Source organism: Taurulus bubalis (genome assembly GCF_910589615.1).
Source record: "Taurulus bubalis genome assembly, chromosome: 15".
Taxonomy (NCBI): domain Eukaryota; kingdom Metazoa; phylum Chordata; class Actinopteri; order Perciformes; family Cottidae; genus Taurulus; species Taurulus bubalis.
The window spans coordinates 5,026,084-5,043,765 of NC_136603.1; the positions used below are offsets into that span (position 1 = coordinate 5,026,084).

At 44.0% G+C, this 17,682-nt stretch overlaps 1 protein-coding gene across 1 annotated transcript in view; it reads right to left on the reverse strand.

Moving 5' to 3' along the window:
* Window positions 1-1,006: 1,006 nt before the first annotated feature.
* Window positions 1,007-17,682, reverse strand: part of dgkh (diacylglycerol kinase, eta) — a gene marked incomplete at both ends in the record, with an annotated part of 52,303 nt that continues 35,627 nt past the window's right edge. Inside the window, 21 exons of the mRNA XM_079231342.1 lie at window positions 1,007-1,093; window positions 3,018-3,148; window positions 4,760-4,865; window positions 5,052-5,171; window positions 5,289-5,381; window positions 6,560-6,665; window positions 6,751-6,911; window positions 7,011-7,145; window positions 7,237-7,350; window positions 9,096-9,203; window positions 10,323-10,419; window positions 10,772-10,882; window positions 10,998-11,115; window positions 11,249-11,383; window positions 13,374-13,505; window positions 14,255-14,549; window positions 14,662-14,761; window positions 15,610-15,701; window positions 15,802-16,023; window positions 16,323-16,431; window positions 16,908-17,070. Of these exons, the coding sequence (XP_079087468.1) occupies window positions 1,007-1,093; window positions 3,018-3,148; window positions 4,760-4,865; window positions 5,052-5,171; window positions 5,289-5,381; window positions 6,560-6,665; window positions 6,751-6,911; window positions 7,011-7,145; window positions 7,237-7,350; window positions 9,096-9,203; window positions 10,323-10,419; window positions 10,772-10,882; window positions 10,998-11,115; window positions 11,249-11,383; window positions 13,374-13,505; window positions 14,255-14,549; window positions 14,662-14,761; window positions 15,610-15,701; window positions 15,802-16,023; window positions 16,323-16,431; window positions 16,908-17,070 (2,735 nt within the window). The remainder of the gene's footprint in view (window positions 1,094-3,017; window positions 3,149-4,759; window positions 4,866-5,051; window positions 5,172-5,288; window positions 5,382-6,559; window positions 6,666-6,750; window positions 6,912-7,010; window positions 7,146-7,236; window positions 7,351-9,095; window positions 9,204-10,322; window positions 10,420-10,771; window positions 10,883-10,997; window positions 11,116-11,248; window positions 11,384-13,373; window positions 13,506-14,254; window positions 14,550-14,661; window positions 14,762-15,609; window positions 15,702-15,801; window positions 16,024-16,322; window positions 16,432-16,907; window positions 17,071-17,682) is intronic.

Consider the following 17,682-nt stretch of genomic DNA (forward strand, 5'->3'; position numbering starts at 1 on the left):
ACATCCACAGAGAACGTGTCATTACAAATATTACTTCCAAATATTCATACCTCATCAACAGCTTTAAAAGAAGAAGAAGAAACAAAAATATATATACACTCCTTATGACTTCTACCAATAAAGCACGTTTTACACTAAATGACTGAAAATATGGCACTTGACACAAACCTTTGACACGTCATTATCATGCAAACAAAATAAATTAAAGCTCGCAAAAAAAACAAAAAAAGTTGGATTTAAAAACCAAAAAGGATGCTTTCAGTAGTAACAAATGGCATCGTAATACTTAAGTCATGTAAAACTTGTTCAAGTGTTATTTTTGCACACGAAAAAAAAAAAAGAAAAGAAAAAAGAATCAAGACACTTATCATGCAGTTAAACACATCTAAAAGACGAGTAAGCACGGCATGCGACGGTAACACGCTGCTTATCGGACGAAGCCGCACCTTCCAGATTACCGGCTACGCTGCGATGTCACACCCTCGTCTTCATCTTCATCCTCCCGAAAAGGCGGCTTCGGGGTGCACCTGCCGCTCTGGGACGTCCAGCACACGCGGTGCCTGAAGCTCACAACCCCGCGCTCATGGAAGTCCTGGTTTTTGCTACTATTGTTATCACAACTCAAACAACAAGTTGACTGTTGCATACCTGATTGTGCGCTATGAATGGTTATTAACTTAGAAATGGCTCTTTTTTTTCTTTGACTTTGTGTGTGTGTGTGTGTGTGTGTGTGTGTGTGAAGATCCATGAAGTCCTCTTGCATTTCAATCCGCTTTCCCGACTGTCATTTTGGCACCGAAGCACAAACGAACACACCGACGTCATCTTGTTAACAACATCACAAAGGCTTTCTCAGCAGAGGGATACAAAATGAAAATAATAAAATTAAAATCCAGCTCTCCTCGAATACCTATCGTCGCCTTCGCTGCCTGCGGTGCTGCCAAACTCTCCCGCCGACGTGAGGGGAACGTCTGCGTCCCCTCTCCGGTTTGTCTGCTTCCCGGGGTTAGAGGTCAACCATAGAGGCCTTGGCCAGGTCTTTAGTTCCCTGGAGAATTCTCTTCATATGACCCACTTTCGATATCCCCAGATCCTGAAAGAAGAAGCCCAGCACATTAAAAACACACTCACGCATTTATGGTGTAACACTACAAATATCGACCACACCAACAGATGGATTTGCAAAGTCCTTTTCCGCAGGCGTCCATGACGCCCAGAGGATCGCACCTTTTCTCTTTGGTTATGAGTGAAATGTCTCAGCGACTATGGGATGGACTGCCAGGACATCCAGATGAACTGTCACATCACTTTTTGCACCACCACCATTGCCAAAGAGGCCAATTACTTTAAGTTTGTCACCAAATACTATCAAATACACATTTTTCACGGGTTTAAATGATAAAATGACAGATTTGCATGTTTCTTTGTCGCGACACTTGAACAGAATAACTGTGAGGAGTCAACAGGGCGTCATCTGAACGAGCTGCTGCCGTTGTTCACGAGACGCTGTGGGAGTCACTCAGTGGCGTCGGTCGCTCTCGCAAAACAGAATGAGCATGTATTTTTTGGTCTGTGGTCAGCAGTGAAACAAACACATTCAAAACATAAAAACATCATTTTCTTTTTCTTTAAAGAAAAAGAAGGTTTATGTGGCACCAGGGTCTGGATTACCAAACACTCGCTCTGCTCTCCTGGTAACCTCAGCACAGTGATGTGCTGAATTAAAAATACATCATTTATATATTCCTTTAGTTAGTAAGTCAACAGAGGTGTCAGTGTTTGTTTAATCGTTTACCCAGAACTTTTTATTATCGACTAATCTGTCCATTCTTTTCTTGATTATTCAATTCATCATTTGGTATAACCATCATTAAACTATACTCAATAAAAAAAAGTTGGCAAATTCAAATGCCTTGTTTAGTTTGACCTATTGAAATTAAAGTAGATACAATTTTACATTCACAGAATACGAAGACAAAAAGCAAATATTCACATGGGAAAACCAGTGAACGTTTGCTTCAAAATGAAAATGAATGCTCGATGAAATGTGAACACGTGTTGGCTTTTGATTTGATGGACTAACGGATGAACTTATTTCTGCCGTACTTTAAATGGTTATGACAAAACGGGAAAGCGACACAGCAAACTGGACGGATGAGACGGCTGACGGTGGAATGAGGGTGCGCGTGGGTGTCACCACACTGACGTCCTGCGGCCCGAGTTTAAGAACCACACCACAGGGCAAACGTCTCATCTCAGGTTTACTGATATCGGCACATATGTCGGTCAATTACTGACAAGAAATCTCGAGGAAATCCAAAGACATTGAACATGAACATGAGTTCATTTAGAAACAGTACCTCCATTTGACCACCAGAGAGCAGCGACAAGTTCAACTGCAAAAGGCCAAGTAAAAAAATGTCCTACTTCACACTTTGTGATCCATACGAGGCGATTTCACTCTGGCAAAGTAATCGTGGACGCGTTTCCTCACAGATGAAAGAGGAGCTTGTTTTTTTCCACTTTTCCAACGGATCGGAACAAACAAAGTGGACGTGTGGGAATTTGTGATCTGTGCATGTTAGTATATTCGTGTAAAAACAAATGACACTGTCTAATTTCATCCTCCTCCTCTCTTTTTTTTTTTTTTTAAAGATTCATTCATATAATACCACAACTAAACTCACTGCCTGACTTTGCACTTTTGGCCCTTCACCAACCAGCCCAGTTTGATCCATCCCATCCCCTCCCAGCTTTCCCCTCTTCAGGACACACACAGAGTTAGTGGGTTACAGCGAAGACTCTTCCACAAAGCAACGACCAGACAGTAAAGAAGCCAAGCAGAGCGATGCAGAGCAGAGGTGGCAAAACAGGGAAGACATCTAACAGGATAAAGAGCATAGGAAGTCCAGTAGACAAGAGAGAAAGAGTTGATTGTGGGTTGGACGAGACGGGTCACACAGATTCACTGAGGGGTCGAGGTGTGTGTGTGTGTGTGTGTGTGTGTGTGTGTGTACCTTCAGGTCCCTTCTCTCCAGGTGCAGCAGCTCCGAGCCTCTGATGTCGTGTCGGATGAAGGTGTCTCTGTACTCGCCCAGACTCAGCTGTTCCAGCCAGACGCCCACCTCCTCTGTGCCCCATCTTTCCACTACACACACACACACACACACACACACACACACACACACACACGGGGCAGAGCAGAGAGGGGCTCAGGGCGCCTCACAGGTACGCACGCACGCACACACACACACACACACACACACACACACACACAAACACACACACCAAAAGCACTCACTCTCGCACTTGTCCCTTTCGTGCACTCTCAGGAATCTGATATTTGCACACACAACCCCCACGAATGGGCACAACTTTTGTGGTGAATCAATCATGGAAGGTGGAATAAAGATGGAGGGAGAGCACCAGAGAGGAAGGGAAGAGGGAGAGCAGTGGCGGCAGCTGGCGGAGGAGTTCGACAAAGGCCAAAGGTTGGTGAGAACAAGGCGGCGGCCGATGCCGTTCCAGGAAGACTGGAGGGAGGAGGGGAGTGGCATGCATATCATCGACCAATATCAGAACACACAGAGAAAGTAGGAAGTAAAGGGAGGCGGTCTGCAGGAAACACAGCTAATCAAGAACCAGCCTGCCACGAGAGGAAGGGCCGACACTGTTTCACCCCTTCTGCCTGCTGACGTGCTCCTATTGGTCACAACATCAACCCACTTAATGCGCAGCAACGCAGAGTCACATTTGGGTCATCTGGAAGCCAGATATAGAACAAAAAGATTGAGATTTTCCGACCGTGTCGTGTTCCCGTGAGATGTTTTTGATCCCTGCAGGCTCTGCGGCCTCGTTCCTCTCCTGACTTTGTGCCTTGTGAAGCCGCGTAGACGGCCAGATGAGAGCATGAATGGAGGGGGTAGGGGGAGGGGGGTGCGAGTTGATGGTTGGAGGTCAGACATGTGGGATGTGACACCTCACACACACACACACACACACACATTCTGCGTGTTCCCTACCAAGCGAGACCATTACGCGTGGACTTGTCGGGAAAAGAACTGAGTTTGTTGAGTGTGCGTGCGCTTGTGTGTGTGTGTGTGTGCGTCTTTAACGTGCAGTGTGTGAGTGTAAACACAGTGGTCATACAGCACTAATGATGACACTCGTCGTCCTGCTCTCCGCCAGTGGACGTATTCAATAATCTACCGTAAAAGTCGGGTTACAAGCCGCTCCTACCTCCGGTCAGTGTCCCGCTGTAGCAAGCTAGGAGCGGCGCTAGCTAGCGCTGCCACTAGCTCCCCGCTCCTGCTGCTAGCTCCCCGCTGCCCAAGTCGGGGCTGGTCCCGCTACCTTCAGTGGTTGTCGGGGAGCTAGCGGAGCGCTAACGGAGTGCTAGCGGAAGTACTAGCATGAGCGCCAGCTGGCTACAGCGGCGAGCAAAGGGGACACTGACCGAAGGTCGTAGCGCCGTGTAACCCGACTAAAGTGTGAAATGAGTTCTGCGGCCTTCGAAGGCGAGGGACGCAGAACGACATAACATGCATTCTTCACTCTGAACTTAAACCTCAAACCAAAATCTTGCTTAGCTTCTCATGAAGATGTATTTGCGCCCTCAGATTAAACGCTGCCGTCCCTTCAAACCAAAGCAGTGACAGCGGTGTAATGAGGCCGACAGAGATGCGGACTCTGACTCCCCCGTCCTTTAAGCCGACCTGCTGTCCGTTCGCTAGAGAGGGAAAAGTGGGCACAGCCCTACCTGACTGAGGGCTCGTCTTCTTGGCGGCCTTCTCCTTCTTGAACTTGGGCACTATGCGAAACATGCTGCTGCGGCTGTTCCTCTTGCCGTAACCCAGAGAGTGGTCCTGGTACATAAGCACAGTCAACCTATAGCCTTTCATTTAGCTACTCAGCTCTCTCGATACACAGAAGACATACACAGCATGCGTGCGGAGGGCTTTTTACGTGATGGTAAAACACAGTGGTGGCATCTTCATATGTGTGTGTGAGTGTGTGTGTGTGTGTGTGTGTGTCCAGAGGAGACTGCTCACCTCCTCGTCGTTGGGCTGCAGGATGTGGTAGAGCCAGGGGATCTCTCCCAGTTTGCCCAGTTCCAGATCCACACTCTGCAGAGCACTGGACAGCTGATCCTCCTCTGGGGGGTCCAGTTGCTGCAAGGGGGAACACAAGAAGACAGCAAATTATATTAAACCAGAATCATCCTTTAATGTGGCGTAAAAGTGAAATAAAGCCAATAGTATCAGGATAAACTCTCCTCCATGACTCACCAGAGAGACTCGGCCCAACAGCAGAGACTCGGTCTCGTTGTACAGAGCCTTGACGGTGCTGGCCACCTCGATGGCCGTGTTTCTGGTCAGACTCTGGAAACGGGACACAACCGGTATTTAGTATAACATAGTGTACTATAACCGCAGCAGTGAAAGCATACTCTATGTTACAATTCTGGCAGCTATTCTCGTTTTGAGCATTTGTCAAATGCCATTGGTTTGTGGCCGACGGTTTGGAAGGCTTGAGTTTGTGCTTTTTGCCCGTTGCCATCTTTTTTTTTGTTTTTTTTAACGAGAAGTGACATGAGAGGGCGGAGCTAAGTGCAACCGTACACAGAATAAGGAGATTTTCGGTGAATAAATGCTACAATAAACTGTCATGAAAAGAAAAGAAAACACAGACAACTCCCAGACCGGAGACCGCTGTGGCAGTGACCTGTCAATCACAAGACATCCCCTGCTTTATGGTCTGTTTGACTCTAAATGACCATAATTTACTAAATGATCATCATGTTGTATTGAAGAAGACTTGAAACTAGAGATTGAGAGATTTAAACTCATGTTTACAATGTTTACTGAGGGAATAAATCAAGAGAGAAGTAGAGTCATTTATATAGACTTCTATACAACCAGAGGAGTCGCCCCCTGGTGGTCAAGAGAGAGAATGTAGCTTTAACACATGAAGCATAGACTTCTATACAACCAGAGGAGTCGCACCCTGGTGGTCAAGAGAGAGAATGTAGCTTTAACACATGAAGCATAGACTTCTATACAACCAGAGGAGTTGCCCCCTGGTGGTTAGGAGAGAGAATGCAGCTTTAACACATGAAGCATAGACTTCTATACAACCAGAGGAGTGGCCCCCTGGTGGTCAGGAGAGAGAATGCAGCTTTAACACATGAAGCATAGACTTCTATACAACCAGAGGAGTGGCCCCCTGGTGGTCAGGAGAGAGAATGCACATTTAAGGCACTTGGTGAGTACTTGCTTGCAATAACTTGGCCTTTTCAGTTTGTCAGGTTACCAAGAATTGTCTTTAAAAAGGGAGGGAAATGTGCCACGCTTTAATCTGTAACAACATACACAGAGAAATATTTAAATGTTTTAAATTTCAATCTAAACTGCGTTGAAACACAAACTGCAGCTTCCCTGGACACGGCACTCACAGGTTCATGAAAACGTGGGTTTAAACCTGACACACAGCGGCATCCCAATGCTCCCCCTAGAGCGGAAAAACACGACGTGCTGTGCGAGTCGTGTCGCTCGCTTACCTCCGGGAACTTGGGGTGTGTTTTGTTGATGGCGTGAGACGAGGCGTTAACGGCGTGAGCCAGCTCCTGCTCCAAAAACCCATTGGTCTTCGCAGCCTCGCATATCCTGTGATCAGTGGGCAGCATTTATAACACAAATAATGACATAAATGACGATTTAACACATCCGTGAAGCCTGCGCGCACGCTTACCTGGTGATGAGCTCCTCGGCAGCTCGGGCGCACATCTGCACCATGGCGGCCTCCTCCTCCGTTGCCAGGTCCACCGACTGCTGCGGGTAGAGGTGAGGCCGCAGAGGAGGCTTGTCGTACTTCAGCTTGTCCTCCCACGACTTCAGCGTGTTCTCAAACGCCTGCGGGAGGGAAATCGGGAAAGGAATGAGCGCGGATCACGAGAAGCAATTCTTGCAAAGCGTCGTCCATCTACCAGAACCCAAACCCCTCTGTCTCACCCGGTCTCTGGTGAGCATCTGAGCTCTGTTCTTGTGCTGGATCTTGATGACGCCGGGCGGCTGGATCCAGGCCTCGCCGTCCACCTGAATGGGAACTCCCTCGTCCCCCAGGATGGTGATCTTCACTGTCCGGCACTGATTTTGGGGCAGAGAGACACACGCATCACATATACACCTCCCTGTATGTGTGTATTTTCTCTTCATGTTGTTTATCGTGCCGTCTCACCTGTGCAATGCGGTGGTGTTGCAGCTTGATGACCCTGGACACGGCCATCTGCATGCTCCCAAACACAGCCACGACCTCCAGGATCTTATCGTCAAACGACGGGGCGCAGAAGATCTGCACGACAGAGTGATGACATCAGCAAGCAACGAAATACCTTCATCCGCTTCTCAAAACGTCTCCACTTCCCAACGCTATCTGAGACACAAATCCTTTTGTTCTTACTGATGATGCACATTGAAAAAAAAGCATTTATAATGCACTAATGTAATATATGTTAACACTTTCTAGGACGCCCATATCCATTATGCATCATAAATATAATTATAATGCAATATAATCTGCATTTGGCATGATATAATTATAGTTATAAGCACTCATAAATATTCATAATGCTTTCATAGTTATAATGCATTATACTGTGATTATAAGTTACTTTAAGTGGTCATGGTTTACTTTCAGGAAAGTATACATTCATTTGATAACTTTTTTGTAATGATATTGCATAGACTTTTTTACACTTTACTTAAAGCATACAGTAGCAACTTATAGTAGTAACTTATAATAACATAACAGTGCCTGTAATTCATTACAAAAAAATATATTAAAACTAAAGGATTTATTATACACTATGATCCTTAAAAAAATGATGAATGAATTCTTCATCAGTGCTTTTAAATATAATTCTACAGCGCAAATTATAACACGTCAAAGAAAGTGTTATCGCATATATTAATAAAACTGAGCTGAAGTTTTTTATAGTAATCTTGATGAGTTGACTGGCTCAATATAATGTAGAGGTAATGTCCAATGAATCACAAATACAGGCCTGGATAATTATTATAAGAAAAAAATACATATAAAAAATGCTGCCACAATATTGATTGTTCGCTTGGGTCTGTTCATGACCTTTGTTGACAGGGAGAGAAACATAAAACCTCCCCATCAGCCTGCTCCTTTAGTGTAATTGTGAGCCCGTATCGCTGTATATTTCCTCTATATCTGTAAAAACAAAGCAGACGGGTCGCCCCGTCAGCTCAGTTCGGCTGCAGCCGGAATGAGAAATGAATTGTTTCTGAAAGGAGAGGCTCTGCTATTGATCTCTGCCCGCAAACTGCCCGTGAAAAGGTCAACGCAATGCCGAGTCAGCATCTGCCCGAGAACATAGAGAGAGGCTCAGTCAAAACAAGTTATTAAAAAAATGTCTGGATACATTTGGCTGAGATAAAACAATCCAACAGCATGATGTGCTGTCATGTGTGGCCCGAGTCACTAGAGGGAAACCAAAACACATTGAGCAAAGCGTCCTGCGTCCACTGCTGGAGCAGATTAAACCACTAAACTAATAGATCTATGTGAGACTAAGACTGATTAAACCCTAACTTAAATTGTAATGTATTAGTGTGTGTGTGTGTGTGTGTGTGTGTGTGTGTGTGTGTGTGTGAGCAATAACTAAATGTCCTCTCCCCGTATCCTCCGCTCCAGCAAAACTGTTACATAACGGCAAATGCACAGACTGTATGTGTGTCCAAGGGTAAACTCTGCAGGGGCTCACTTAGGGGTGTGTGTGTGTGTGTTTGTGTGTGTGTCTGTGTGTGCGTGCAAACTGACTCTAATCCCTCAGCAGCCCTTGTACTCTGGGCCTTAAACAAACAAGCACAAATATCTCTCTAAGCATCCCTCCCCCTGCACCTCCATGCTATCGGGGTCATGCTAACCCAGGATCCAGGCAGTCGTTCCGTATTTAACAACAGAGAAAACGAGTGAGAGGTGGAGCATCGAAAAAAACCCTCCCTTTTTTCCTCCCTAAAGGTGGTCTTATGAGTATCTGGATGGAGCTCCTCTGGTGCAGTGGTACTCACATCGTCCTCCTTGGTGCCGCCCCAGAAGTTGGTCCCGCCTGCGTAGCTGGGAATGTTCAACACTGCGATCCCCTGGAGGCTGGGCAGTGGGATGTACTGGCCGTCACACTGGGGAAGACAGAAGAGAACCGAGCGGACCAGTGAGTGAAGGGAGAAGCTGTGTGTGTCCACAGGGGAGAGCCAGGGAGTCGGCAGGTTTCACGAACATCGGATCTAACAGGGCTGTGCATCTAGCAATAGGATATGTATCATGATTCAGGGGGTTAATTCAATATACGTATATGATATATTGAGTTTTTGTTTTTTATATATATATTTTAAAAGCATACAAAACACGACACCATTCACATAAAAAAATCTGAGTCAAAATAAGTTAGCTTTTGTAGCTTGGGATCCACATGTCCATGTGTCACAGTCCAGCACCACAACACTGTCTGCATGTAAACTATCCATTAATACTGTTTTTATAAATTCAACACAGCATCACAAAAAAATAATATCGCGATACTCAGCATATCAAAATGTGTCATACACCTGTAAAATCTAATATATTTGCTACCTTTTTTTCCACTGTAATCCAATTTCACAGCAAAAGCAAAGAGCCATAAAGCAAAAAAAGACCATTTGTCATTGAACGTAATCAAAAATTTCTGTAGTATAAATGGGCATTTAAGATATTTATGGCATTAAACCTGAATACCCAAATGTTTAAGCAGGTTTCCATATTTGAAACAATTTCATTATTTTCTCTAAAAGGACTTAAATAGTCTCAGCAGACTATTTCAACTTTGTCTTTATTTCCCTGGGACCTGATATTTGGAGGACCTCCCTTCATGACTCTCCTGCACCCGACCAGATGAGCACACCAATCACCGGGCCGCAGGTGTTTTTCTTTTTCTTTGTACATTTCCCGACTGGAGAAGCGCGTCAGCCGCCGGCTGCTCTGGACACGTTGTCTCCCCCGAACGCTCCAAATCAGCCTCCGCATAAATTTAAGGTGAGAAATAAGCCGCGCGGTTGCGGGATCATGCTTCCCCCCTCACAGCCGCAACGCCGCTGCGACACGCGGAGGAGATTAAGCAGCAGCTCAGGAGAGACTCTTGAGAAGTGGCGAGGAACCTCTTCATCTAAATCACTCCCCACCGGTTGCAGATTGCCGCCTCCAGCTGCCCGGGACTACGCGTGTCTAGTAGATTCTAGTAAACACCTGTGTCCTCGCTTTCTCACCTCCAGCTGGACCTTCTGCTCCAGGTTCTTGTAGGTTCTCTGCAGAAGTTCCTTCGTGCCCAGGACGCCGTACCACATCATGTTCTTGGTGCGACTCCTGCGTGGGACGGAGCAGAGGGTGTGGTGAAAAAACAAAAGGCCTTTTCACGGCCGGACAGATGGGAGGAGAGCAGTTATAAAGCACCCAGACACCAGAAAGGGCTTCTCACTTAGTACAATTATTTATGCATTATAAGCATGAGCAGAGGGGATGAACACGGGATTACAGGGATTGTAATACAAGGAAACAAGCAACATCAGCTTGACTAATCATAATAAATGGAGGGCATGAGGCAGAACACACTTTAATCATAAGTAAGGCTTTGTCAATATACAAATGTAACCAATGAAGAACCTTCTTGATTCATTGATGCTGCCTGGTTGGCTAAAGGGATGCCCGGGCGTCTCACCTGCATTTCTCCGGGTGCTCCTCTCGCTTGTTGTTGAACTCCAGGGAGATCTTGGCGTCCAGGCCGATGCCGAAGTAGTTGTTCATCACACACTTCTCCATGTAGCCCTCTCTGGGCGGAGAAACAAGAAGACGAACAGTCAGTAAGCCGTAAGCGCGCTCGCAAATATACCAAGGACAAAATGACGGACGTTGAAACGGTGACGAAGATGGGAGGAGACGCTTACAGTGAGTCGAGGTCGGGGTCGATGAACGGCGTGGCGCCGAAGGGGTCGATGTTAGCCAGCAGCATCTTGCTAATGATGGAGCTGCCGGCGATGGAGGCAGCCAGACCCGCCCGCAATCCTGCACACACACACACACACACACACACACACAGACATCTGTCACACGAGGCTGAGCCGAAATATCCAAGTCCTGTCTTTGTGTGTTTCGTGAAGGTCAGCTGAGGGGAAGGAAATAGAGATTCGGTGCTTACCGGGGCAGATGATGCGGGTGTTGAGCACGGGCAGGTTCTCCTTGCTGGTGGTGAAGGGCGTGATGGTGAAGGAGCTGTAGGACTGGGTGCTGCGGCTCACCCTCCTCTCCGTGGGAGAACAGGGACTCTTGGCGGCTGGAGACGGAAAGAAAGGTTCCTGTCACTCATATCAATGTGTTGCTGTGCTCAAGTTGTTCATAATGTGTGGTTAGCACAATAGAGGGTACACAATTACAGCACTTTTTTCTAAACTTTAAAAAAATGTGATGCCACCCCTCTCATCCCACCAGGGGGCATCCCACAACAAAACTCTCCCCAGCTGCTTTGGGTGCCATATTGGGGAGAAAACTAACTATAATTTAAAAAAGTAGAAGCCGTCTTTGACAATAATTGACAATAGTCCGCATAATCAGGTTGATAATCAAGGTCAGTTGATATTGAAACATTTTATTCATATTCATAACAGTACACATACTGAATATTAGTACTTTTATTCAACCCTTCAGAATAAAAGCAGAGAATGGATAAAAGCAAATAGGTATTAAGAAATGTAATTTTAGAGAAAAAAACTGGCACTGTGATTCTTAAGTTAACAGGAGTATTTTTATAATGTAGGTGTGAAGTTTAAAACATTGTTTTTGTAAGTTTAAATATGTGAAGATGATGCTTTACACTGAAGGCTTTGGGAGATACATTTGTATTGTTGTGCATGTACAAGCTGGATTTGTCAGCCACTAATAAGAAAGATTTTAGATTTTTTTCAATATTTATTGAAGGAAGATAATCAGCTGTGCACATGTGCATACATATACGCAGAAATATGTTCATCCCGTGCAATTTAAGTTCATATTTGTCTCATTCAGAAATGTGCGTGCTTAGTTAGGTAGAGCTTCTCTTCTTTTTAGCTTTCGGCTGTTTTTCCGTGTGAGCGCACGATGACGGCATCCACACATCGCGTGTTCTCCACAGAGCGTCCTCGCTGCTCACGCTGACCCCCACGGGGATACACACACACACACACACACACACACACACACACACACACACACACACACACACACACACACACACACACAAGCACACACGGGTTTGGGACTGAGATTTACTGAAACACGGATTTCACAATCCCTTCTGTTCCCTTCTGATTGTTTTTTTTGATTTGTGTCCAGGTCAGGAAGGAGTAAGGAGGCGAGAGGAGGAAACATAGAGAGGATACAAAGCAGAGGGTGTTGGACTGATACCTCCTCGTCTTCCAGCGGCTGGAAAATGTGTGGAAGGAAGGAAAGAAGGAAGCGGCCTTATGATAAACAGGAAGAACTTCTGCCCCGAAGACAATAACACATCCTGTGGCCGTCGCACACACACACATACACACACATACACACACACACACACTAAGAGGCACAATAGACATTCACACATGCGTGTGCATCCACATACAAGGCTGCCTGAATTACACAGGTTCAGATACGTACATATAAACAGGCACGCGCAGGCTTCATGATTGTCCCGCAGGTTAAATGACTTATTATTATTATTATTAGTATTATTAAGAAGTCCTCCGTTGCTGTTATTACTGTTGCAGAGACTGAAGATGGAGGGATAAACAGCTTGGCCTGGTGCAAGAGATGGAATATGACAGGAGAGCAGGGTTTTCTCTGTGCGCTTTTAGCCCTAATCCTTGAGTTTATGATTTGCGTCAGCAGCACTTTTTTTTTTTTCATTAGCTCTGGTTCTCTGTGGTGCAATATACACAAGGGGGCGACATTTAAATCCTGTGTGATCTCCTGTTGCACCAATTCACTTCCCAAAGTAGAGTAATCTTAAAAGTCTTCTGTTTACAATTAGGAGGAGGGCGATGCTGCGTTATGGAAGTAAATGATGGGAATAGCAATGTTTCCCTCTCTCAGTAGAACAAAGAGGGAAGGAATGCGCTTTAACGCATCAGTTATCTTCTTAAAATAGGCCTCGGACCACTAATTAAATTAAATATCTTTTAAGTGACTGAGAACAATGCCAGCTGGCAAGGCGGGACACTTGGAAATCAAAGAGGCACGGCTGGACAGGTTAAGTGTTTTGGAAAGGGCCCAGGATGGAGGAGCGGGTTCAGAGATTCGAGACTCACATGTCACCGCTTCCAGCTCCTTGGTGTCCTCGTCCTTCTCGCTGTCTCTGTTCTCGTCCTCGCTGTCCTTCCTGAACTCCAGGGGAGACGGCAGCTCGGTGTCCTCCGTGTGGGAGTTCTGCTCGTCCACCACTAAGGAAACGGGCAGTGAGGGTTAAACAGATAATACGGTACGCCGCCACGCATTGTGCAGGACATCCTAAAACAATGGTTGCATGATAAGCATTCATTTATGCCCCTTTTCCCCTCACAAAAACACAGTTTCAAAAACGTAGGACAACATTGGATGGTAGTTAATACACATATATACACATATATATACATATATTATGCACACACAAATCCATTGTTTGTCAGATCACATGTTATGAAATTGAATGATTTGGTATATTAATAATGTACAGAGCTAAAGCAAAGTCACTGCCAGACTGTGTACAAAGGTTTACTGTACAAAAAGCTAAAATAGGGATTAAAAGATGTATTTCTATTGTAGGAGTTAAAGTATGGAACGGTCAACTCATTTTTGGTATTCAAAAGGATTGTTTATAAAACAATTTTTGAGGGTTAGAAGTGTGAATGAAATGTATGTGTACATATATATATATATATATATATATATATATATATATATATATATATATATATATATATATATATATATATATATATATATATATATATGTTTTTTCTATTTATATCAAATTAATTATCTGATTTTATTGATAAGAATTTAGGATAGGAATATATAAGCATTATGCTTCTACCTACACCTTTTCAGTCTTTCTGTTTTGTGTATTAGATTGTGGCTTTACTTATTGTATTGTAACGATTGACTGAATAAAACACATGAAGGTAATATATCTTTATATATATGTAGCTACCTCTCTCGGCCTGCTCTATGATCTGTCGCAGGGCTTTCTTCAGACTGTTGGCCCGCAGCATCATCTGCTCTCTGCTTTTGAACAGCTGGTGCGGCGCCCCTCCGCCTCCTTTCTCCGTCTCCTCCTCCTCCAGCTTCTCCTTCAGCTCCGTCAGGCTCTCCTCGCTGGCCTCCTCCTCCTCCTCTTCCTCCTCCTCCACGATGGGAGGGGTGGAGTGGGCGAGCGACGGCAGCGCCTGGCTCTCGGAGTTGAGCGCCTGGAGGAGGGAGTCCAGTTTCTCGTTCAGGACGGCACACTGGAGGGAACAAACAGACGGGTGGATGTGGCGCCGCGGCGGCGTTCAGAGGAAACGTGATACGGAGGGAGGCCGTGCGATGGATGTCCACTGCTTTGTGCTTGAGGCTTACTTTGAGAGACATGGTGTCGCACTCGTCGGTGTTGTCTGCGCTTTTTTCGTAGGCTTTCCCCACTTTGGAAACAAAATCCTTCACAGTTTCACACAGGATCCTAAACAACGGGAAGAAAACAGTCGTGTTTGGTGCTAAAATGTTATAATGTAGGACAAACTCTTCTTATTTTCAATTCTGCAATCTTTTTATATTCCTTCATGTATCTGATTGTTTTTTTAATTCTTTCTATATTGTTATTTATTGTGTGCATGTTAATATCACTTCCAATACAAATACAAATTGCTGTATACACAGGTATGTATATATATATATATATATATATATATATATATATATATATATATGCACAGTATATATGTCATATGTATATAAAGCAACCTGTTATATTAATCATCCCATACTTATTCCAACACCCTTTTGGACCATTGGACTATTGTCTTACTGATAGATGGATGGATGGATAATAGATAGATAGAGATATGGAGATATAAAGATGAAGATATATATCTATATATATATATATATATATATAGATATATATAGATAGATAGAGATATGGAGATATAAAGATGAAGATATCTATATATATATATATATATATATATATATATATATAGATATATATGTATATATCTATATCTATATATATATATATATATAGATATATATATCTATATATATATATATATATAGATATATATATATATATAGATAGATAGATAGATAGATAGATAGATAGATAGATATATAAATGGATGGACAGACAGACAATGATGCTCTGCTTTGAACAATATATATATATATATATATATATATATATATATATATATATATATATATACAATAAAGTTGAGCACAGTATCACCTATAATATGTCTACCAGCTGTATGTCTGTTCACGTGTATATTGTATTTTATTTAAACAACTGGTGTGTTAAACACGTACTTGGCAGAGGAGATGACCACAGAGTTCTGCTCAGAGTTGAGGATCTTTGTGAGGTGAGCAGCCACTGAGTCTTCATAGGATGAAATGTGAAACTGGAGAGAAGACAAACGTTGAGGATCCTTAAAACATTACAACAATTTAGGAAAAGTATGTCATGAGAAAGGGTTTCGTCTGGGAAATTCCTTTTTCTACCTGGCAGTCGTCGGCTCCCTCGGGCGTGGTGGGGCAGCTGTGTTTGGGCGGGATCTTAATCTCGTAGGTCATGATGCTCCAGCGGTCCAGCATCTTGGTGCTGGCCCTCTCCAACTTCTCCAGGATCTGGGGCAGCTGGGTGTCATCGTCGCACGAAGGGCCCCAGCCCAGCACCCGAGCCAGATCGTTGCCCGTGCCCAAGGGCAGCACCCCCAGCTGGCACTGAAACACGTGCAGAGGGGAATTCATCCCTGCTCCAATCAAAACGAGGTCTGTGTGTGTGTGTGTGTGTCTATAACGAGTGTGTGTCTTTATGTAAGCTGGCCAGGGGCAAAGGCAAAAAAAGCTCAACTGGCACATTGGCCAAAAACACATCTACTTGCAGCTTATTCTGTTCTGGCCAGTTCGACATTTAAAGGAGGATCATCTACCTAATGTGTGTTTCCATAGACGGCACTCGGGAATTTATTTAGAACGACCGTCATGCAAAGTTCTCACGATACTTGAGTTCACTGCGCTACCTGTTTGTGGAGGTTGAGTTTGTCGATCTCTGAGAGGACCCAGCCCACGCTCCCGTCGCCGCCACACACCAGGATGCGGAAGTTGTCGAACTTCTGGAACAGGCGCAGACTGACAAACACACACACACACACATTTATTCACGTAACCTATAGGACTTATAGTCAGGGTTCATACACATTTTGACCAATACATTTCCATGACTTTAAACCAAATTTCCATGACCAAACATTTTGTGAAATCTGGGTGTAAACATGAAAAAGTGAGTAAATGTAGTGTTTAAACTAACAATGAGAATTCCAAAGCAGCAAATATATAACACAAATTAATGAGAGACAATAGTTTGATTAAAAGAATACACATTTATATAGATGCCTGTTTATATTTTGAGCGTCTTTCTTTTAAAAGCATATTAATTATTTCAAACTCAGCGTAAATGAACGTCATGAACACATGAATATAACACCTTTACATGACTTCTACGAAACATTTGGGATTTCACTTTTTTCAAGGACTCCATGAGTTTTCCATGACCGTAAGAACCCTGCTTCTGGCCCGCGGGCCGTGCATGAGTTTGTTTGGCTCACCCGAGGTGCGGCCCGCCGTTGACCAGGTCGAACACCTGAGCCGGGTTGAGGAGCTGCTTGAAGCGGCGCAGGAATTTCACCCCCTGGTTGTCGCCACTTTTGGAGTTGACGAAGACTAGGAGGGGACTGGCACAGGACGGGGGGCAGGTGGCCTTCCAGAAGCCTGAGGGGAAACAGGGGAAACTAACTCAGCTTCATACGACTCAAACGACCAGAAGGTGTAATGTCATTATATTTGATTTTTTGCACGTCTGTCTGAGTTTTTAAAGTGAGACGATTAATTCTTACTCAAATCGAGGCTGGTGGCCAAACTGCTACCACAGCCGTTTTTTTTTTATAAACTAGTATATGCCTTAAGCATATTTAGAATGAATATCTAATAAATGTACATTGCACATTTTTGTTTAAACAGTATATGTCAACTAAATTGTGTGACATTATATATGTATGTATATATATATATATATATATATATATATATATATATATATATATATATATATATATATGTTTATTGTCATGCACCAAGCCAAATTCCTTACATGTGCAACGTACTTGACAATAAACCATTTCTGATTCTGATTATGTATATATGTATATTCTACATTTCCTGCCTGATCTGTTTGTTACATTTTACTATTAGATTAACAGATTTACATGTTGGGTTTACATCGTAATCTTTAGCTCTTACGCCATGAACAGACACCAATATTTGGCAATTTCTGCCTGATTAAACTTGACTTATTTACAGATTTACACATAACATAATTATATT